This window comes from Pelecanus crispus, chromosome 1, assembly GCF_030463565.1.
Source record: "Pelecanus crispus isolate bPelCri1 chromosome 1, bPelCri1.pri, whole genome shotgun sequence".
In the NCBI taxonomy this organism is placed as follows: domain Eukaryota; kingdom Metazoa; phylum Chordata; class Aves; order Pelecaniformes; family Pelecanidae; genus Pelecanus; species Pelecanus crispus.
Window position 1 is genome coordinate 102719320 of NC_134643.1, and position 23928 is coordinate 102743247.

A 23928-nucleotide genomic window follows, 5' to 3' on the forward strand; every position below is an offset into this window, starting at 1 on the left:
TGATGGACAAATGAGCAAACAAGCAAAAAATCCAACAAAACACAATGTACACCACTTGCCAAGGCAAGTAGGAAAAGAAGGCAGATACTGGAAATTGCTGCTAACATGGAACAAAAATTTGTATCATAAGTGTTTGTTTTACTCTTGCGTCATCTCTGTCTCAGGTTTACTATTTTGGTGCCCCTCTGTTGGGTTTTTTCCCTAATAGAAAAGTGAGAATACATAAAATAATCAGTCTAGCTTTACAAACTAAATAACATGCAAAAATCCTTGGGATGTCAGATTCACATCCACCACAAATACAGTGACAGATGGCAGTCAAAATTATTCATTAGTATTGCCCTGGTTTCAGCTGGGATAGAGTTAATTTTCTTCCTAGTAGCTGTCATAGTGCTGTGTTTTGGATTTAGGATGAGAAGAATGCTGATAACACACTGATGGTTTAGTTGTTGCTAAGTACTGCTTATGCTAGTCAAGGACTTTTCAGCTTCCCATGCTCTGCCAGGTCCACAAGAAACTGGGAGGGGGCGCAGCCAGAATAGTTGATCCAAACTGACCCAAGGGCTATTCCATACCATATGACGTCACGCTCAGTATAGAAACTGGGGGGGGCTTGGCTGGGGAACAGCGATCGCTGCTTGGGAACTGTCTGGGTATGGGTCAGTGGGTGGTGAGCAATTGCATTGTGCATCACTGGTTTTGTATATTGTTGTTATTATTATTGTTATATTGTTATTATTATCATTACTATTTTACTTTATTTCAATTATTAAACTGATCTTATCTCAACCCAGGAGTGTTTCTCACTCTTACTCCTCCGATTCTCTCCCCCATCCCATCGGGGTAGGGGGAGTGAGTGAGCGGCTGCGTGGTGCTTAGTTGCTGGCTGGGGCTAAACCACGACAAGTATTAAAAGAACTGGCTAGCAAGCTTGGCTAAGTTTGTGCCCTGTGTAACTCAGGAATAGTACCTTTAGCTGTCCTTTGGGAGAGGAAAAGAACCCGGGGAGGCTCTTTAGACTCTTTTCAAGCTATTTGATTCGTGAGATAATTTCTCCACTGCAGTACGCTGTATTTTAGAGTAGCGTGCCGGGATGGAGGAATAGTGTGGTCTGTCAGTTACAATAAGATTATTCTTCTTTCGTTGTGCATGAGAGCTTCCAGTTCATTGTTGTTTAACTGACAAACCAGAAGATATGATGGGAGAACCTTCTCCTCCTTTGCATTCCTACCCTAGACATCCATACACACGGTTTCGGAAGTTGAGGTGATGCCCTTTTGATCTGGTGAAGAGTAAAGTGTGAAAAGTTCTTTATATTTGCAGTATTTGCAAGTGCAGGCAAATTTCCCGCCTCAGAAAGTCAAATGTTGCAGTAATCAGAAATATATTTTAGGAGGTAGAAAAATTTGGCTTGGCAAGGGACTATTTATATCCTTTTGGAAATTGTACTTGACCATTTTTCCAGGGTGTCCTGTTCATGAATGGTGAAGATGGATGTTCCCTAGCCCTTTAAGAACACTGAGGGTGAACACTTTCTATTTGTTAAAAATAAACAGAAAGTATCAATCTGCAAAGGATTGCATGGTAATCAGAGGGCCTCAACCCTTATGAAATGTATAGTATTATATAATGACCTTAAGGCCAAAAATCTGGGCCAAGACTGTTGGAAATAAAAAACATGATGCAAAGGCCTACAGTCCTTAATAAGATGTGCAAAGGAAATTATGTAATTAGGGTATGTCTTTTACCTGCATTTAAACAGGTTTTCTCCCCTCCTTTTATGTTGCCCGTTTGACGTGAGTCTGCTATGAACCAAAGACAACATGAAAGGACAGAAAATACCATCTCTTCTCATCTATTTAATTCACTCAGGTGCTGCACTTCAGGGTAGGTTGTAGCTCTATTGTTTATGAAAAATAATGAAGACAATTATCACTTATTTTTTAATAGGGGGAATTAATTAATTCAAACACTGTTTATTAATGGTAAAGAATCAATTTGGGGTAACGTAAAACACTGCCGAAGCAAGAGGCAACTGTTTGGAAGATGGCTGCACAGATGGCCATGGCCATCGAGGATGTTGAACACCCAAACTGTTACCTGTCCACGTTTTGCCCCATGGCTCAGCTCGTGGAGTGCGTCACATGACTGCTCAGCAGGCAGTAGTTGTCAGTTCGTACTGAAAGTAGTTTGAAGTACGTTGGTTGACTTTACACTGAGATGGCTGAGGAAAAGTCATCTGGGTTGCGCTGCCAGCTGAGCTGGAGAGGGCATCAAAATTTCCAAGACGACGGCTGCAGCAGGACACTTGCTACCAGCCTAAATGACCTTGGGAAAAAAGGTCCATATGACAATGCTAAGTTAATGCAGTCAGTTTTTTAAAAAGATTCAATTAAAATTGTTCTTTTATGCCAGCAAGGCCTAGATAAAATGTTAACAGCACTCAGATGCTGTTTTCACGTGTGTGAATTGATTTTGAGGAATCCACACATTAATTACCTCCGGGGGCTGGGACAGAGCTCCCTGACGCTATCTGTGGTGGTGAAGCTGTTTCAAGAAGTTCTGTCCTTCCTGTTGGTTGCACCATCATGTCCTTTTTTTTTCTGTGATGGTACAACTGGTTGGCACTATGTGAGGTTATTGGTAGCCTGGGTCATTGCAACATGGGACTATGAGCAAGTAGCAAGCTGCAGCTCAAAAGGTTTTGAGGTTGAAGGTGGTGATTTTGGAAACACATTCGAAGCTCACGTGCTAAGGTGGCAGTGTGCTGATTGGAATATGTAGGTGCTTATTCAGGATATCTGCTTAAATTGATTTTAAGTTCAAAGGCCACAGCTCTGCATTATATGATTAAACTGAATGAAAACCCTTGATGTCCCAGAGACTCATGGTACAGAAAAGCCATGAAAGAGCTGTTGGCATGCTTGGTAGGAATGTGCTGCCTGCCAGAGCATTTTTTTTGTAAGGGATAAGGAGGGGCAGAAATATGCTTGTAGACTAGATTTAACTTACTGATTTGTACTTGCGGGCTTTAGGTTTTACTGAACAAGAAACAGTAACGGGGCTGTTTTCCAAGGATTGCATCCTCCCTTGTTCTTTCCCACCTGGGGATGATGAAGTAATTTACTGGAAGAAAGGGGACAAAAATGTGCACAGCTACTACTACCAGAGTGATCAGCTGGAAGGACAAGACCTGGATTACAGACACAGAACACACCTTTTCCATAACAACATTCCTAGTGGAAATGCCTCCTTGAAACTTAATAATTTGACCGTGACTGATGAGGGCTCTTATAGTTGCTATGTGGGAACACAGCAAACTAGAACAGAAGTGGAAGTCATGCTGCGCGTGAGAGGTCAGTAAGACATCAAAAGTGCTTGGATCACACCAGTGGAAATGGGATTACACCATCAGATTTTCTTGTGTTATTTCTCACATGGAATCAAAATCCTCCAACCCAACAGAGCGCCTTTTGGGCCTGATGGTATTATCAGGCAATTCATTTTCTCTGGTGAAATGTAACATGAGTTGAAAAATTTCAGTGCAGCACCTGTTCTCATAACGTACTGCGCCCTGATTTCTAAAGGGTAACTAGGTGGTATACCTGCGTTTTAAAACATTATGTGGCTCCTCAGAACAGTACAGACCCTAGCATTGACAGTAAGTAATGCTATGCTTTCTTCTGAAATCAAACACAGATTAAATTTTGTTCTCAGTTATGTTTATTCTCCGCAATATTATTTCAAAAGACCAATCACTTCAAGTTAAAAAGGATTTTGAAAGTAGTAAGATTTTTTTTTTTTTAAATTTTTATTTTTTTTTTAATCTACAGTTTCCTCTTATTATGCACTGGAATATCAAAAGACAGATACGGATAGGGTGCTGAAGTGCTATGCCTTTCTCACTTACCCAGCACCACATATATCTTGGGTACAAGGCAATACATCCATCCAAGAAACAGATCGGCAAGAAACCAGAGATGGAGTTCTCTATTCTCTTAGAAGTGACCAGAGCATTACAAACACAGCTGATCCTTACTACTGTCATATTCATCTCCCTACTGAAAAGTGGGCAGCTGAATGGAAGATGCAAGGTAGGAATGAATGGAAGTCTCTTCCCGTATCATTTCTGAATGTCACAGCTGGTTTCAGAGCCAAATTAAATACAGTATTTCTGCAGTGGGGCAACACGGATATGGGATGGTGCAGAAGGATGCGCCTTCCTCTTTGAAACTCACCTGTTACAAGGCAGCATATGTCCAAGAATTAGGGATGTGAGGGGGTAGCTCATGCTTCTGTAAGTTAGCTTTACTCTGAACATTTTTTCCATATCGGTTTCATGTTTCAAGAGGTGCATAATAATCAAACTTTACACTCTCTCAGGAAAAGAATGAACTTGGACAAAATACATGGAAACCTTAGTGAACCTGTGGGTTATGTGAGGGAGGGGAAGGTTTGCCTGCTGCTCTAGATTCATATGCTCCTTACTCAGTCCGCTCCCCATCTTTTGCCAGAGCTTTTTCAGTACCATTTGATGCTTTCATTGTACTTCTCTTCAAGTGCATTCTTAAGTGCCTGGGCTGAGTGCTGGGAGTGGAGAGCAGCAAGCTTGCATTTGAGCAAACGGCAGCTCATTCTGTTAGTTAAGGAAAAACAGGGCTGTGAAATTTCAACTCTCCATTTTGTCGTCCTCCTGAATTGCACTAGAAATTCAGTTCAAGTAAATAACTGGTACTTTTCAACCTCTTCTGTTTCTTAAGAAATATTTTTTAACTGGATCAAGAGCAATGCAAGAGCAATTCCCTTATGAGATGTGCACGGCTGCTTCCATCGCCCTGATTTTCCTCTAAAGCGTACCCAGACGCTCAGTTCCTAATCCACCACATGTGCTTCAGAACAAGAGTGCAGTTTCTAATTTACATACAATAGCTTACAATATGGAAGGTTTAAAATGTGGCATAGCAGATAACAAGTGCACTATAAGTGTCTATTTTGTTAATCTATCCTTCGGATCCACAAGAGAAAAAGGTGCATTTCATTACGCTTTTGTTTACATCCGTCTATCCTCTCACTGGATCATTTTGAAAATATCCTGCTTTCCTTTTCCTTATATAATAGCAGTGTGGGGTAGAGTTTTGTTTTGTTTTGTCCTCATGGTTTTCAGCCCCACACCTCTGTTCATTCAGCCCCACGAACAGAAGCCAAGCATGGTTATACCATGTCAAAATAATATATTAGTTTCCTCTCCAGCAGACTGCCAGCCATCACAGCCTCCTCTGTTTTTTCTTCCTTTGCAGCAAATCCCTGCTGTCAAATTGATAGTTGTGCTGTGATATTAATTTGTCTTATGTTAGTATTTTATGCATTAGCTGTTGGTTCCGCTTACCTGCTCTTTCCTTCCCTTCCTTTTTTTTAAAGCTATTCTTTAATTGTAAGTGTTCCACACTGACAGGTACAGTGCTGAAGTCCACCACAGCTGAAAGTTATTTCTAACTAAATACAATCTTTCTCTTATTTTAATTAAATTATGTTGTAACAGTTTTACCTTTTTGCTTTAAATGTTCAGGTATCTGATTAGTTGCATTTTCCCTCTGCTCCCAACATGTGGAATTTGATGCTAATTTACACAGCAACTTAGACTAGGCTGAATCACTTTTATTGATGAGCCCCCCAATTAGAGGAGAAATAGGCAAATGAAAACAAAATAATTTTTCTAAGTATAGCTAATACCAATAGATATTTTTATTTTTTTTAATGTAAGATAAGTTTGCTTTTAAAATCTTTTAGTGCTTCCAGAAGCATACTGTGATGTTTGAATATAATACCAAAGTGAAATATGTTATTATATTTGTCCATAGTAGTATCAGACTTCAGAAAAAAGTTCAGAAAATGTCTAAATAAACTTCACAGTATTTTCCAAAAAAGTTGTAGAGGGTTTTTCATGTATCTGTTTCAGACCAACTGTCTAATGTGGAAGGAAGTAGCACTTCAATTCCTTGTGAATACAGCAACACTACAAACACTGAAGGTTTCAGTGTTGTCTGGACATTAAACAGAAATGCAGTGATCTCAGTCCTGGCCTCCTTCAGTGGTACATCTCACTCTTACCATCCTCGAGTCCAGATTAACCAAAGTGACTTTTCATTGACGTTGCGTGATCTTACTGCAAATGACAGTGGAGAATATCTGTGTAATATTTCAACACCTCACTACACAAAACTTATTGTGAGAACTTTGCAAGTTGGTAAGTTGCCACTCTTTCCATTTAGGAGGATGGGGACCAGTGAGGGGAATGCAGATCCAAAAGGTCAATCAGAAATGTGTAAAGTATTGAGAAAAATCATCTTGTGTAATAAGTACAGGTGGGTAGAAGAGATATTGTATTATTGTTGTCCAAGAAAAAAAAGGCTACCTAAGATGTATTTATTTAAAGACTTGAAGTTTCTTTTTTTTTCAATTAGCAGCTTGTGGTCTCAAAACCGGTGGCTGCCCTCAGTTGCCACCAGCTGCCCTCAGAGCTGAGGGCACAGGGAAACTCTCAGAATCATGTCCTAAATGCTCTGCTAATAGCAAATACGGTCTTTAAAGGTAGCAGAGAGGTGAAGGGAAGCCCAAAGATGTGGTATAAATCATAGAATCGTTTAGGTTGGAAAAGACCTTTAAGATCATCAAGTCCAACCATTAACCTAACACTGCCAAGTCCACTAAACCATGTCCCAAAGTGCCAGTGTCTACCCATTTTTTTGAACACTTGCAGGGATGGTGACTCCACCACCTCTCTGGGCAGCCTGTTCCAATGCTTGACTACCCTGTGTGCCTGCAGAAGAAACCTTGTTGAGGAGAGTGCACAGTTGTTATTTTCAAAGCTTTAATTCTACACAGCAGGCCTTTTTTAGACCTGGGGATATATCTGTTTATGTGCATGCCTGTGTTTTTATGAACTGTAGTAAATTTCCAACTGTGAATTCTTAGTTATAGTTACTTCATTATCGCCCGTTTCAAGGAGACTTACTGATTAACTTTTCTATCTATTGAAAACTCTTACCAAACGTTAAAAAAAAATTACCCCAGCTTTCTAAAATCATAGTGCAAACAAATTGCAGATTTGTTCAAAAAATAGTATGCTCTTTGGGATGCAGCCTCCTTAAATCTCAGTCCGAAGGGAGGACCAAAAAAACCATTTAAACAGCACATAGGCATTTAACGCAACTAAATACAATCACCTGAAAGGCTGAGAACTAATATAGGGCACCTTGGTTTTTTTTTTTTTTTTTAAGAAGAGAACTTGAAACAAGCCAGTAAGACATGAAAAATGGAGGCAACATAGCAGAAAAGGGGCTAGAATAAGTGATAATAACTGCATATTTTTGTCTTCCTTTCTCCCCCCTCCCCCATGATAGCTTATTTTCAGTCTGAAAAATTGATGTAGGGTGTGTTTTAAATGGCAGTGGCTATATACAGGCTGAAGGAGGGGAGTTAGATTAAAGAAAATGGTTGTCAGACAAACACACTTCCTCGCAACTCAAATTCAAGCATGATCTTCCTTATCCTGTAAACGTAATATTGTGCCTCTGGAGAGCATTAAAAACCTCCAAGGAGTTACACACTTAACTGATGCTCCTAACTTAGGCGCAGAAGTCCATCAGTCTCCCTGTACATTTACTGGGGACAGACACACGCACCTGTTCAGTCTAAATATGATCTGGATCATCCTCTACAACTGCCTTTCTCTGGCTGCTCTCTGCAGATAGGTCTTACAATAGCCATAGGTGACACAAGTCCCCTCTTTTACTAAATTACTGTGCCACTCGCAGAACTTTCCTACTTGTGGACCAGAAATACATTGCACAGAACAGAGAAAACACTTACCAGAGAGGTTGGCATCTCTGTGGCAGCACAGGCTGAAAGCAGATAAGCAGATAGAGACAGCAGGGCATGAGGGAATGAGCTGGATCAGTATGTTGGATAGTGGTCCTAGCACAGCAGCGGCTCAACCATCAGAAAGATTTCCAGGTGCCACTGGAAAGGAGACTTTTAAGGGGAAAAGTGAGATGAATTTGCAATAATTTTGGAGGCCGCCTCCTGCGTAAAGAAAGGTCGCAGCCTAAAGTGCTCTACTAAAGGAGCTGACAAGATGTAAATATAGATCTGCATGTGGGGACAGAGCCAAGCTAAAAGCAATGACTATGTTAAATATTCCATTTTGGCAGTTCTCATTTCTTAACTGTTTGCTAGACACCCATAGGGAATTTCCAGAGGAGTGCAGAATTTTTCAAATTCTTTGGACCGGACACAGCAGTAGGAGGCCTGAAGTAGAACAGCTGTACTTGAAGGAATGAGTCCTGCAGGTCTGAGTGTTCTCACATCGTTGAAATTGGCTGGCATAATGAGATGCTTGGTGTTGTGCAGGACCAGCCTCTGCTTAGATGGGCTCTTATCTTCTGTGGAATCCGTTGTTACCACCCACCTGAGGATCTGCTGCTTCTTCTGTCCACCTGGATTGCATGGTTGCATCATGAAGTTGGGAAATGTTTTAGATGAAAGTTGCAGGGATTTTGCAACAGAAATCATGAAATCTATGGTCCAGGTTGGCTAACGCTTACTGAGTTGTTCTACTGGAAATCATCAGTACTGTTAATGGCACTGAGCACTGTGCCTGGAAGCAGTGTTTACCATACTGGGCAGTTCATTGTTTTTAAATGGGACTTGTATTAAGAAGTCATCAAATAGTATTCCATGAGCACACATGGCATTTTGTATCAGCACAATTAAGTAAAATAATCTGCTTTCAGCTATTCACACTTAAGTCATTAAAGTACCACTTTAGAGTCTTATAGTATGGGTCAAGTAACTTGAACATTGTTGTATTAGTAACATTAAAAAGAAACTGAGATGTTCTCCCTAAATCATAGCTTTTAGATTAATTTATAATCCAAGAGAAAAATCATACCTGTGGTATACTTACTGAACAATAGCAAACATTCATTTGCGATATAAATCACTTCTGTTAAACTGTTTGGAATTTGTGTTTTTAAAGAAAATTCAGGTAACACCGGGGCAATTGTGGGAGGAGTGATTGTTGCACTTGCTGCACTGGTAGCAGTCTATATCGGCTTCAAGGTATGTACAATCATTAAGGGATTTATTTTTAAAGGTACTGTTAAGCTTAAATCCAGACCTTGAATGTTTCACCAAAACATAAATTTGATTTTTGTGGGTTAAAGCATACGAAAAAGATGGAAAATGTGGGATGATATGTCTCAGCATAAATAAATTGTCCTCATTCTTACTACTTCCTGTGTCGAGAAGGCACTCTTTGTTACATCTGTGCAATAGTATTTTGGTTGTAACATGTTAACAAGACCTTCCGTTGACCAGATGCTCTCCTGTGCTGTATCAAAACATGGAAAAGTTGGTTAACCTTCACAAATACTTCCTGATAACTTGCTTTAAAAACAAACTGGTTAATTTTCTCTCTCTTGTGTTTAAGACAAAAAAACCCCAAACACCCCCCAAACAAAAACAGGAGTCCCTCAAACAATGCACATACCTAGTCTTTGTTAGGGCTTAAATTACTATTTCAATTATATCCAATGTCAAAGCTCACCAAAACTTCAGTGTGAAAAGTTACACTACTTGCTTTGTTTAGGAGACTGTTAGAACCATATGATCCCTGATCTCATCTCTCTATACACCTTTCCTATTTACTAGACTACAGCATCTTCAAAGGGATGCATTTTATTCATCTGCATTTGTAATAGGCTGGCTCTGTCTTACAGTGTGTCTCCTTCCTCTGCATTTGTGGTGAGCGTCCTTAAAAAATGAACTTTAGCTCTTAGTCCTTAGGGTACATCTTTCTGTGTCTGACAGTATAGCCCTATCCATGGAGAGAGACCTTCAAACTCCCTGGGCGTTAAGATTTTGTCACAGCCTGAATTTGGTAAGCTTCAGGAGACATTATACGATGGTTACCACGAGGTTCGACAAGAACACACCAGAAATACAACTCTAAAATTATTTTTTCATTTTTCTCTGACTTAGAGATTCACTTGCATGCTTCTTATTAGTCAATTTTAATGCTAACATGCTTTAGAGATTATAACATACTTTCAAGATGCAGCTGTTTAATTTAAAGAATTTAAGCAAGATTCATTTATCTTGGGACCTGTTGAGACCTTTAACATCATAATCAGAGGAGGTGGAACAGCTTACAGCTTAACTCAGCTTCGGTTACATTTGTGGAGGACTAGATGGAAGAAACAGGAATGTTTCTGCACTGTTATGTGGATGTTTATTTTACTCCGCTAATGTTAAAATGGAAAATACTGACTTGTCTTTATAGTGAGTGTGTCTTGTTCTGTTCTCACTAGAGTATTAATTTTACACTTCGGTAGTTCTTACGAACATTTTTGTTTTGACTAGAAATGCAGAAGATGCAGCAGCATATGGGAACCCTGACATACCAGAAGAAAATCCTTCTCTGCACACACAGATGCTACTGACATTACTGCTGAAAAGAACAAAGACTTCCTTCACCTTCCCTATTGGGATACAGTAAGAGCCACATGGAAATGTAATTATCTGAGCAACACTAACAAACTACTGAACTGATTTAAAAAAAAAGTCAATTGACACTTGTATGTGAGGAGTTGGCATGAAAAATTGAAACTTGGATATCCTAAAGGGATAATGAAAAAGTTTCCACAGAAGAAAATTCAGTTTTGAGGGATTCCTCCCCCCACCCCCCCCACCCCCCCCACCATGAGGGAAGGAGAGAGATTACTGTTTTGCACTTCATTTAGTATTTTAATTTCAAGCAAAGACAACTTCCCTGTTTAAAAGTGGAAAAGATCTAAGAGAACACCCTATTTCTGAGCCACAGGCAGTGCTGATGGGACATGTCCCTCCACAGCATCTCCTGTGTCTCTCCTGCAGCTGGTGAACAAAAGTCCTTTGGCTGGTAGTAGTGGAAGCTTCTAAACTGACTGTTCATATGAAAAAGTTTACTTTCTGCTCTCCTACAAAACCCATACAGACTCTGACTAGCTGGACAGATGGAAGCTGGGGGTTATCGAGCTTTAAGGGCTGTCCCCCTGCACAGGTTTCATCATCTGTGGTGCTTTAACAATCTGCACATGAAATACATGAGGCTGTGAAGCATAGCTGGATTTGCCCTTGATTTTGATTTTGTCAGAGATCTGCCAATTCGGATTTGTTCCAACACAATGAAGAGGGCTGTTGGCAAGATGTAATCTTTTATTGATCCCGGGGGCTTGGCAAAATAGAAACACAAAGAAATGAATAGAATACACTATACAGTCTCTTTGGCTTTTCACTTGATGTTTATTTCTGTAAGTGCTTATTTTTTTCTACATCTGCTTGCGGTTGTGCCTGATTATATCAAGCATCTTCTCGTATCTGTCAGCTTGGACTGTACTTATTCCTCTTCATGAACCTGAAATGGAATTGAGATAGTATACAACTGTTACAAATTGAAGTGTCGAGGGAGTTTTAGAGTAAGTTCACAAGTAAATGACAAAAGCTTCTCTTCGCTAATGCTTCTGCTGCCTGGTATTACCAGTTTTTATCTGAAATAGACTAGCACTTTGCCATCTTACTTCAGCTAACAATACAGGTTTCTTGTCCTCGTGCTAGAGGATATAGCCCTTTGATAGCAGATGACTTCTATACAACCCTGTTTCAATAGATGATGGTGTTCGTTCTGAATCACACACACTTCGCAGAGTTTCCAGGAACATGGGTACTAGTACCAGTAGACAAGGTATTTCTAGTGCTACATGATTACAGTAGTCTCTCCAGTGCCTTTCTCTCCCCAAAGGGGACGTGTCATGACTTTTGGGACCGCACTCGCTGCCTGCCCGTGTTTCCTGGGAGCTACTGCCATAAGTCCCTTTTTGTGGAGATGACACCTCTGCATGTACTGTTGAGCTCATCTTTTGACAGCACAATACTCTGCTATAAGCCAGAGCTGGAATTGGTGTTGGCAAACTAGCATCTGACCAATAAAAACAGGCATCCACTGTTCTATGACTTTTGCATATTTGAGGCAGAAAGAGGGTACTAGTAAGATACAGGGAATAGCACTTTTAACGGTATTTAAAAAAATTAATTACTCTCATGGTTTACCTATTTCAGTGTCTGTGTGATGCCGTGGCTTTGTGAACTTGCATAAGTTTTCATTTTTTTGTAAGGTTGGAATAAATTAGAGAAAAATACGTGGAATTTTTTTACTCTTAGAAGCTGCAAAATGTATTTTGAGCTTCAGTTACAATACTGCTTCCATCAATACGTAAATGTTGAAGAGATCAGATTTTCATGCAGGTTTTAATGTAGCTTTGCTCTAGACGGTGGAACTACAGTCATTTATGTCCGTCAAAGGTGACATTATTAGTCCAATACAAAAGCAGAAATTGGAGCGTTTCCTCCCACAGAAAGGTGTATACAGGAAAGAGAAGGAAGGTGTTGGGAGCAAGTGTGATTAAAATACCAAAATTACACAGAAAGGGGTTTTTTTTTTCCCCGCTCTTTCTTGACTCAGGAGCTGTCACCCCCATAAAACTTATATGAAGTTAAGCATGGCAGTTTATGTTTCACTTGCAAATCAAATAGCTAAAGCAATGACCCATGTCGTCTTTCTGTCATTCCTACAAGTAACAACCCCACTCTTACTTGCCCTGGTTGCCACAAGGCAAACATAGATAAGCAAAGGTTTGCTTTCAGTTCCAGACCAAGTTCTTAGGCACCTTTTAGTTTCATGAATATTATTCATATAGGCATTCTGCTCAAGTGCAAAACACTAAAATATATTTCTAATTACTGATGACTTCCCAGCACCTAAGTGACTCTAATCACTAATACTTTCTTTTCATCCAGCTCTTCAAGACAAGTTCATTGAAAGAGCAATATTAAAATATCTGGCAATCTGCTAGTGCAGCAGTCCCCAACCTGTATTAGATACATAGAAATCTACATCATCAGAAGGATAAAAAGATGGAGCTTTTTAATGTCCCTTGGAAAAAAATAAACAAAACCAAATCACCAGTCCTGGAAACTTCTGGCTGCTGAGCACAGAAGTTAAATGACAACATCAAGAGGACAGAGAATTAATTTGGCTAAGAATCAGATTGCTGTCCTAAAGGCTTACCTTAATGTTAAAATAAAGGGTAGACTGAAACAAAAAAATGTAATAAACAAGAATTTATTCTAGTCCATGCTACTTTAAGAGATGTAACAGATCTTCCTGTATGCACAGCATCCACTACTGTGTATTAAACAGTCACATTTATGGTATAACCATACCTTTTTCATGCCAATGTCTCTTGACTTGCTCCTCAGCTTGTTAACTTGAGATTCAGCTATTTCAGCCCGTTCTTCAGCATCATCCAGATCATGTTGCTGTTTTCTGTACTTTGAAAGGTACAGATTGGCTTGAGCTTCCTGGTGAGAGAAAACAGTGCAGCTGATTTCCTCCTGTCCACATGAAACAAAGCTTTCCATTTCAGGTGGGATGGAGAGTGCCCAGCATGACTAGGTAACAGTTGTATGGAAACCGCTTGCCTCCTGGAGAACTGAGATTGTTGTTTTACAGAGCTGATGTTTCCAGTGTCACTCTCCATGTTACGTGAACTGGGAGGTTCTCAACATGCCTCCTGAGGGACTAGGAGGAAAAAAGTCCCTTCCACCCTTCCCTTGCAAATTATACTACAATCTTAAGATAAAATTGAATACCTTTTCTTAAATTTAATCAATACATATGCTACATATTTTATTTTGTATTTATTTGTCCTGGTTTTGGCTGGGATAGAGTTAATTTTCTTCCTAGTGCCTAGCGTAGTGTTGTGTTTTGGATTAAGTTTGAGAATAACGTTGATAACACACTGATGTTTTAGTTGTTGCTAAGTCATACTAACACTAGTCAAGGACTCTTTCAGCTTCCCATGCTCTGCCAGGTGCACAAGAAGCTGGGAGGGGGCACAGCCAGGGTAGCTGATCCAAACTGACCAAAGGCATATTCTGTACCATATGACATCATGCTAGTATATAAGCTGGGGTGAACTGGCCAGGAGGCCAAGACTGCTGCTCGGGAACTGGCTAGGTGTCGGTAAGCGGGTGGTGAGCAATTGCATTGTGCATCACTTGTTTTGTGTATTATTATTATTTGTCCTTCATTTTCTGTCCCATTAAACTGTCTTTATCTCAACCCACAAATTTTATTTCTTTTTTCCGATTCTCTCCCCCATCCCACTGGGGAGGGGGAGAGTGAACGAGCGGCTGTGTGGGGTTTAGCTGCCTGCCGGGTTAAACCACAGCACCATTATAAATAGATTCATACAGCTTTTATATTAATATAAATACAAATATTAATACACACAAAATGTGTATTTGTACTAAAAGCTCCTATGGTTTAAGGATTGTGTGTTTAGGACAATAAATTTCTCAAAGGTGTAAAGGCCCAAATAGTTACTTACAGCTTCCTCTGCTTGGTGCTTGTAGCTCTTCACTTTTAATTGTAGCTTGTCAATCAGATCCTGCATCCTGGTCAGATTCTTCTTATCTTCTTCTGACTGCATCAAAACACCATTAATTGGGTTCACAGTATAAAAAGGCCTAAAGCATCTCCCACAATGAAATAGGTGTGGCTGCCATATATACAATTTTAGAAATACATAGTTCAAGATACAAACAAGCAATATTGTGATCACCCTGTGTATAGATGAGAAAAATTTCTATAGGCTGATTGAAGATGTAGGTGAGCCTGGAGGCTGAGGACTAAAAGAGGGTATCCTCCCCATTTTTATATATATGTAAATATGTATACATATGCACATACATATATACATGCACACACTTTCAGAAGTATACACATAAACACACACAGAGTTCCTTGCTCAGGGATGAGGATCACTCTTGTCATTGTAGAGCGTATCATTATTTAGTGAAACGGACCTACGGGTGGGCCTAAAATATGCATGATTTCCATATTTAAAAATCTTGTTTGGAGGCATTTCTGGTAAGAGGAGCCAGGTTTAAGCTGTCACAGTCCATAAGCAGAAGGACCAGCTAATTCTGCCTGCCTGTGCCAGAGCACAGTATTCTAAGAGAACAACCTTCAGCCCGTGCATACAAAAGTCAGAGTAAAACAACACGTAGGAGGCTAAGTAATCTCCTAAAGCAGATGGATGGGATTATCTTCTTAAGAATGCTGTTGAAAGCAAAAGGATCAGTGCTCTGTGCTGCAGACCTTTTTCGAAAGGCAAGCAGCAGCAACAGCTGTTAGCAAACCTATGGGAGGCTCACAACTAGACCGTGCTGCTCAGCAATAGGTGACAGAGCCCTGGGACTGGACAACCCTACACTGAGTGATGTGTTAGAGTCAACTGCATCCATGCAAAACATGGCTCTTTTTGGCAACATCAGCACAGCTGAGAGACAGCCAGGCTCTTTCTTTTCTTGCAGTGTGAATAGTCATCTAAGCCTGCTCCATATTAATACTGTGCTAAACCTGTCCAAATCTCAGCAATACAGGCTTTCTAACATTAGTCACAATGAGTCAAGAAGATGATGTTAGCCCTAGGGAGATGTTCCTCCTATCTCTAAAGCTTCCTACAATCAGAAAGCTCTGAGTAATGCCATCCTTCATCCTTCGCTGAGGCAACTTACAACACTGGGAGAACACATTTGTTTCCAGGGACCTAGTGGTTACTATAGTCCTCAGCATACCTGGTAAGTCAGCTCTTTTATACGCCTCTCAAACTTCCGGGCTCCTTTTTGGGCATCTGAATTGCGACGGAGTTCAGTCTCGAGTTCATTCTCCAGCTCACGAACCTGCAAAAAAGGAAAAACCCTTGCCGTTATGCTACATATATATCAAGCAGCAGACAATTTGGTTCACAGTTCAAGAAATGCTCATTTTCTCAGCATCTCCATAGAGTAAAATTTCAGGATCAGGTCAAAATGTCACCTTTCCATTCTACTTTTTCATAAATGTATTTAAACCACACCAGAAAAGGTGCAGATATATGCAAAGGCCAAAAAATTTTGAGTGAAGCAAGCATTGCAGAGGCTTTTCCTGGGTTTAGATGTTGGGGTTTTTTTAATTAGTTTTTTAATCAAGGGCTTGGTCATCTGCTATGCTACAACAGTTCATTGTAGCTGGATGATGAAGAGGAAGCATTCCTCTAAGAACTGCTCACCTGCATTTTGTGCAACAGAGGAAAGTGTTCATAGTATCCCTTATTGGCCTCTATGAACTTACTAGGTAGCCCTAGGGCACCTACCTGGTCCCAGTTCTGTAAGCAGGAGACAGTGGTCTGAAGTTGGATCACAAACTTACCCTGGATTCCAGTTTCTGGATCTGCTTCTTGCCACCTTTCAGGGCTATTTGTTCTGCTTCATCCAGTCGCTTCTGGAGGTCTTTAATGGTTTGCTCCATGTTCTTCTTCATTCTCTCCAAGTGAGCACTAGTATCCTGCTCCTTTTTAAGCTCCTCAGCCATCATTGCTGCCTGAAAAACAACCACATTTTACAGAATTATCTTACGCTATTGAATTATGTCTCAGAAGAAATTATGGGAGATGGATCTTGGATTATGCACTACTTGGATCATTCACTGTACTCAAAGCTCCAGAGAATATCTTGTGTGTGCATATCTTGCCTGGACAGAGAAAATGCAAAGACAGAATAGCCTTAGAGGCCTTTTTTCCCCTCTGTATTTTAATGCTGTGATTTAAGATTTTCCCCTACTTTTTTTTTTTCCTTTTAGTATCTGTGCTATATAATGTCCTCATTTATAATGCCTGCAAGTAAGCCTGTGCCATTCACTACAGACATTTCACCTAGAACGTATTCAAAATCTAAACCTTGGTGTTTGGAGCTCTTGAAAGGTAGATTAAAATAACTGGCAGACAAATTTCCCTGCACAGCCATAGATGAGAGCTGTCTGAGCAGCTGTAACAGCAGAGCAGTTTGAGCAGTCTGTGCTGGGATGCGAAGCTCACTTTCAACATCTTACATAGTCCCTGGCCGTTCTGTAAGACAGGTAACAAGGGTGCCAATTAGCTAATTCCTGCTTTGATGTTTGTGCTGGCCACCAAGAGCCATTTACAGATTTTGTACCCATCATTGAGCAGTCATTGGAAGACATCATTCACTGCAATCCAGGCTGGAGTTGAATCAAGGACAATCAGCATCTTCCCTTTGGCAGGCAGTAATAGTGCTGTCAGCTGGGAATCAGTAGAGACCATGGTACAGGAATAGCTTTGACCAGGCACTCCAGACATGTAACTCACAGAAACCTCCCGTTGAGCTTTCACTTTATCTGTTGGTATGATGCGATACATCAGCTGAATTCTGAAGACATGGATTTCTCCAGGTCTGCGGGAAATTACGTCTTCTCTAGAGGAAGAATGCACTCCGACTCTCCTCCTGCGATCTTAGGCCTCATGTTTTTCCAAAAGACACCTAGTTCTAGGGTACCTCATTTGGGATTCAGTAATTTTGTTTCTCACATCAGATTCTATGTACATCAGGAGACCAGTTAGCACTAGTGCAGTCTGAACTGGTTTAGCCTATCCAGGTGTATGATTTACCTGATTCAAAGGTGAAGTGACCTGAGACTTTGAGGATCAGTGGAAACTGCATTCTTGGGACAAAAAAAAAACAACAAAACAACCAAAACCTAAACATCAGGAAGAAGTCCTTCCTCTCTTTTTACCTCTAGCCTGTTTTATTTTGTAGTTTCATCAGTTACTTCCAGATAACTGTGGAGTGCTTTGGATGTTTGAGCTTTGTAACAAGCGCAGAAATGGTGACCTGGGAAATAATTACTTGGTTGTCCTAAGTCATTGCGGTACTGAAAAGAAGTGAGGAAGGAACCAGCCTACTTACATCTGTGATTGCTTTCTTGGCTTTTTCCTCTGCATTCCGGCACTCCTGGATTGATTCTTCCACTTCATTCTGCATCTGGGAAATGTCACCCTCCAGCTTCTTCTTTTGATTGATCAGGCTTGTGTTCTTTTATTAAGTTTTCCCCAAAGGAACAGTGGAAAAGGAGGAAGAGTGATGATTAGAAACATAACTTCTCTAAATACCACAGCACACCAAGGCTTACTGATTTTTGCAACTCCTGGATCACACAGACTTGTACAGGGCCCCTCACTACAAGAAAGACATTGAGGTGCTGGAGCGCATCCAAAGAAGAGCAATGAAGCTGGTGAAGGGTCTAGAGCACAAATCCTATGAGGAAGCAGCTGCAGGACCTGGGCTCGTTCAGTCTGGAGGAAAGGAGCCTCAGGGGAGCCCTTATCGCTCTCTACAACTACCCAAAAGGAGGTTGTAGCGAGGTGGGTGTCGGTCTCTTCTCCCAGGTAGCAAGTGCCAGGACGAGAGGAAATGGCCTCAAGTTGCATCAGGGGAGGCTTCAACTGGATATTAGGAAAAATTCCTTCACCACAAGGGTTGTCAAGCACTGGAACAGGCTGCCCAGGGAAGCAGTGGAGTCACCATCCCTGGAGGCATTTAAAAGATGTGTGGACATGGTGCTTAGGGACATGGTTTAGTGGTGGACTTGGCAGTGCTAGGTTAACAGTTGGACCTGGTGATCTTAAAGGTCTTTTCCAACCTAAACGATTCTATGATTTGGGAAGGGAGACCCAGGTATGTGGTAAGGGCTGGTCTTTACCACGTGGCTTAGCTTCAGACTGAGGAAATATTAACTATACTCTTAAAGCTGTAAATATTCAGGTTTGGATTTAGATAAAATTATAAGCAAGATGCTGAAATAAAAGAATGAATAAGCCAGTTAATTTTTGAAAACTAATGATCCATAATCAGTTAGTCAATGAGGTAATTAAAACAGAAGCCCTATGGTGTCATGGGCTGGAAGAAACATTGCAAAACATCGCCAGCCTGTAGCACATTTTAATTTCCTTCTGACCATTAATTCTTTGGTGAAGAGAAGCTTTGGTTTTGTAGCAAAAATGCTGGCACGTCAGGACATGTCCCTCCATGGCCCTGTAAAAACTGCAGTATCCATCGTGACAAAGTCCAAAGGCCTATATTAATGAAGATCTGTGACATGGTAGAGAGCACTTTGCTGCAGGGTAGTTTCCTGCCCTGCACAATACACCTATTGTTAGAACCCAGACTCTACAGTTTTCATTGCTGAGTAACATCAACACCCTGAAGCATCACTTCTCCAAAGAAATGCCGCACCATCCCAGCCATTGCTTAACTAAAGCAGGAAACTGGTTTTACAGCACTGAAGAAGGAAGGAAATCAAATTTACTCTTGTTATCTTCCATCATCGCTTTTTCTGGAAACTGTTTAAAGCAGTTGGCTGAATCACCAATTCCAGCTAACTTGAAGGGAGTGAGGTGGCATATCTACAGAGTGACTTAATTTCACTCCCTCATTTTCTCCCTTGAAGGAGGATAAAGTATGTCTGACTTATGACGGCTGTGGAGAAACAGTGTCAGTGCTTAACAGACAAGGCTCAGTTTAACCCAGTGAGGGAGAGAGCACAGAAAAAGCCAACCTGAGTGTGAAGCAGGTTCACACGTTCAGTGGCTTCCAGCAGTTCATGCTCTGCCAGCTTCCTCGCCCGCTCAGTCTGGTCCAGCAAAGCCCTCAGCTCATCCAGCTCCGACTGGAGAAGATTGTTCCTCCTGTCAGAGACCGCCACCTGCTCCTTCAGATCTTCATTCACGTGTCCCAAGTCATCCAGCTGCACCTGAAGCTCCTATAATAAAACAGATGTTTAGGGTTTTTTTACCAGTACAACTCCATTTCGAGCTGCTGTGCTTACATAAGAGGACCCCAGACTGCAGAAGTTGCATGGGGCCCACCTCAAGAATTTCAGTGCTTCTTTATTGGAGAAAGGCTTCCTCCACACTGTAAGCTGAATAGCTTTTGTGGTATGTGGTACAACAGGGAAAAACCTGTGTGTTCAAATCTGTCAAAGCTGGCAGGTCTGCCTGAGGTCTGCCTGAGGCGTGGGAGAGATGATGACTTAAGAGGTGTCTTAGCAAAGCACTAGTTTTCTTTTTAAAGCTATCACAAATGTTGAAGCAAACAACAAAGCTGAATATATACACACTCCTTTTACTCCAGCCAACTGACTTGTTCTCCACTTTAAAGGACTTTCAAGCTCACAGGAAGATCATAGATTTTCAGTTCCTCAATGCTGTAGCTTTCTGCCCCTGCAGGATCCTGTAGCCAGCAATTGTTTTATGACTGGATCTCATCCAGCTTGTATGCAAGTCTTGGAAGAAATCCATATTTCAGTATTCTCTTACGCCAGACGCGATCACTAAGGGCTTTCCCTGCACATCTTTGGGAGTAGCTTCTCTCTTAATTACCATCACCATTGCTGTTTCGCTCTGTGCTGATGAAACGCAGCCCACACCTATCATTGGGCGCTTGGGACTGGCAGCTCTCAGAGTACCTTTATTTGTGTCTGCAAGGCACGTGCTGACTTTGTTGCTTCTGCAGCGTGCCTGTTAGCATGGCTGAGCTGGATTTCCATCTCGTTGAGGTCCCCTTCCATCTTCTTCTTGAGCCGGATGGCCTCATTTCTGCTCCGGGCTTCAGAATCAAGGGTGGACTGCAGTGAATCTATGGCGCGCTGCTGATTTCTCCTGATTATGGAATAATGTAAAAAGGACATGAAGGGTGAATGGAGTAATTTTCCTCTCTGCACAGAAACATAGAACTACATGCAACAGTACTTCACTTTCTGAAAGTGTCTAATTTCTGGAAATAGTGTATTTCTGAATGACATACATAGCACAGGTTTATACGGCTTCACTACCATCTAACTGGCTGGTGTGCTTCACACTGTCAGCTAACTCCTGATCTGTAAGCACTGTTGGAGCAAGGAGTTCTCCCGGATCTCTTGTAAACTCGAGCAAGTACAGGTTTGAACCTAAGAAGCAGCACTTCAAGCTTAGTCGTCACTTATCAAGATATTTACTGAATCATTTACTGGGATGCTTTACATCTCAGCCTTTTTATGAAGGCATTAGTGGAAGGGATTAATCAAACTGAAGGTAGGCAGCTACATTCTAAGCTAATTACATGTTCTCTTTATAGTAAATGGCATGTGTAAGCTACAATTTATTGTGTCTTAGAGTAGACGTTGCAACACATTTCTTATGCTTAATTATAAGGGGAATAATTCAGGAATAGAGATCTCTGTTATGGACGTCTAAAGTTAGGAGAGATTAAGCCCACCCTAATTAACAGCCTGGTCCCCCTGTGAAAGGCAATTTAGTGCCAATTTAAAGATGGCAAAACAGATACAGACAGGTGCTTAATTTTCTTGACTCTCTAACAGTCAAGTCCTAGGATGAAAGTTTTGCTCTCTTACAACCAGAACGTAACTCAAAGCACAGAATATGACTCACACAGGGAAACATTTATATTGCTGCTGGCCAAGTTTTGCTGAAAGCATAGGAATTCTGGAAATCAACAAGTCAATAAGGAAAACTTTGAGGGCCTTATTGCTTCAGCAAGATACTGAACTGTGTCCTAGATTCCCAGGGAGCAACACAGCATATCTGCTAAACAACTTAGGAGCAAAACACTCATAACAAAGCTGAGGCAGAAGGCATTGATTAGAATAGCTTTTCCTGAGATCTCTGTAATCCAGACTTCTGCAAGACATTAGAAGATCATATCTGAAAGAGCCGAAACATTATTTCTTAAACAATTAAAATATAAATCCTTGTAGCTATGTTGACTAAGGTGAGCCTTGGACTTCCCTACCCTTTACCCTACCAACAAACAATGACATGGTTCTTGGATTAATAGTGCTACAACGCTGACTAATTCAAGGTCAGGGTTTTCTGAAGAACTGCACACACATTGCTGAAAATCTGGCCCAGCATAGCATCGTTTTGGGAGTGTAACTCTTCAGATTAGAGTTTGTGCTGGGTGGGAGGGGAGAGAAAAGACATTATCCTCCTGTCATCTAATTGCTTTCCATTTTGTCTGTTTATCCCTTTCACCTGCAAGTTCCTCTCCTTTTATATTCATATTTTCTGTACCTCTGCAGTTCTCACTGCTTACCCAAGTGGTGTACACATAATGGCAAGCTCCTCACATCCCCCACAATCAGTGTAGCTATAACTGCGTAAATTAACTAAACGCAGAGGTGAAGATTGTCTTCACATAACATAGGTTTGAGCACCACTGAGGTACTACTCCTGATTTTGCCTGTGGTTCCCCTTGGGAGCAGCCATCCTACAGGATTAGGAGAAAGCAGCTCTCTAGACCTACTTGTCTCCATACTGTAAACATACAGACTTAGCTGCCCTTGGTCTGCTGCGACTTTGATTACGCCAGTCAGTTGTGTTACAGCTGCTATGTGATATGTATGATGGGCTTATGTGTATGCTGGCAGAGGCTGAATAGACAGGAATATTTGAACTAAGAAATGGTAATGTGGCAAGACTACCCTTTGGCAAATAATCAGAGTTGTCTTCGTTACTGGTATGGACAGTATCTGCTTGTGCTGGCACAGCTACCTGTGGTGCATTTGACTGGCTTGGGTCTTGAGAATATTTCTGGTCTTTTGATATTTTCCCCTTAAAAAAACATGCTGCTTCCTGCACAGTACCTTATATTTTCCATTTCTTCCTCCTTTTCTGTCAGTTTCCTTTCAAACTCTGCTTTAAGCTGAGAAAGTTCAAGCTGAAAACGGAGAGTCTTACTTTCTTCATGCTCCAAAGCTCCCTGAAATAGAAAGCACCAAGAGCTTGCAGGCCAGGAGTTTCTGTTTTTTTATTTTTTCAGATCACAAACTGCTGCACAAAGATGATCCTTTCACACTTTCTTCCTGTTCCCCATAGCACTGTTTCCTCCCTGCCTCTCTCTCTAGGCAAGGACATAAGTGGCTTACATGGCAAAACAATGCATTTGTTTGCCTTCTAATGCAACTTGGCAGCTGGAAAACCGAGCAGCAAGCTCCTCAAAGGACAAATTGTCAAATGGGCCATGGCTCACAAAAAAACCCCCTTAGGCTCTGCCTGCGTGGTTTTAATATCAACAGACATTCCCCGCTCCTCACCCCTGTACAGACACCCTCTGGAAATTCACGGGCTTGTAAGGGATAGGCAAAAGCTAAAGCAGGATTGTTGTTGGGAGGGTGAAGGGGTCCACACATCCCCCAGCTCACAAAGATCTCTCCAAATCATGAAGTGTTGAAAGCCTCCCATTTATACAATCTTGTTAGGCAATGTGACTTCAAGGAAAGAAATAGCAGACATCAGCTCTATATGACAAAATGCAAAAATAGTCTGTTCGTTCTTTCCAATTAACATGAAGACATCTCTATGAAACAAGGGAGATTTGTTCCTATGTCTTTGTTCTTACATTTCTTTCATATATGGAAGTCAAGAACTAAGCTAACAGCAGCCCATAGTGAAATAACAGGGCCTCTGACTTCCAGGCCTTGCATAAACCAGGCTCAGTGGCATTCTGACTCCTTGCGGCTCGCATCACACAGGGAAGGGAAACAGAACTGAACACCATATATTTTGGAAGTGCTCTCTGAAGGGTAGCATTGCACAGGATTAGCTATGCTTCCCTTGAGAGATGATGGAAACAGAATGGAGGTTCTGAAGACAAGGCGGTACAAAATCCTTGCTAATCTCCAGCCATCATGCAGCAGCTACAGGTCAGTCGAATGCACACTTCATGCCAAGGAGCCACAACATATTAATGGGAACAGCACACAGGAGTACCATGTCACCATTGTGACTGCTGGAGACCCAAACTCACAAGGAAGGGAGAAAATCTGTATTAAACCATTTCTTTCACAATTAAAATAAAATACATCACCACTTTACTTTCATTAGTTCCTAATTTCACTGAGCTTTAGGAAGCTGTTCCACACAGTTCAGGAAA

General features: G+C 41.1%; 2 protein-coding genes across 2 annotated transcripts in view; one reads left to right on the forward strand and one right to left on the reverse strand.

Moving 5' to 3' along the window:
• Positions 1-1753: 1753 nt before the first annotated feature.
• HHLA2 (HHLA2 member of B7 family) lies at positions 1754-10189 on the forward strand. The gene is made up of 6 exons (XM_075711252.1): positions 1754-1887; positions 3036-3356; positions 3834-4094; positions 5957-6244; positions 9038-9120; positions 10136-10189. The coding sequence occupies exons 1-6, from the start codon at positions 1824-1826 to the stop codon at positions 10187-10189; spliced, it is 1071 nt and encodes a 356-aa protein (XP_075567367.1). The 5' UTR covers positions 1754-1823.
• An 891-nt stretch (positions 10190-11080) lies between these two features.
• Positions 11081-23928, reverse strand: part of MYH15 (myosin heavy chain 15) — a 49460-nt gene continuing 36612 nt past the window's right edge. The window contains exons 34-42 of the mRNA XM_075716751.1: positions 22640-22755; positions 20465-20657; positions 19556-19759; positions 17908-18033; positions 16355-16525; positions 15742-15846; positions 14490-14585; positions 13321-13458; positions 11081-11455 (exon numbers count right to left, since the gene is read on the reverse strand). Coding sequence (XP_075572866.1) covers positions 11438-11455; positions 13321-13458; positions 14490-14585; positions 15742-15846; positions 16355-16525; positions 17908-18033; positions 19556-19759; positions 20465-20657; positions 22640-22755 — 1167 coding nt within the window. The 3' untranslated portion in view covers positions 11081-11437. The remainder of the gene's footprint in view (positions 11456-13320; positions 13459-14489; positions 14586-15741; positions 15847-16354; positions 16526-17907; positions 18034-19555; positions 19760-20464; positions 20658-22639; positions 22756-23928) is intronic.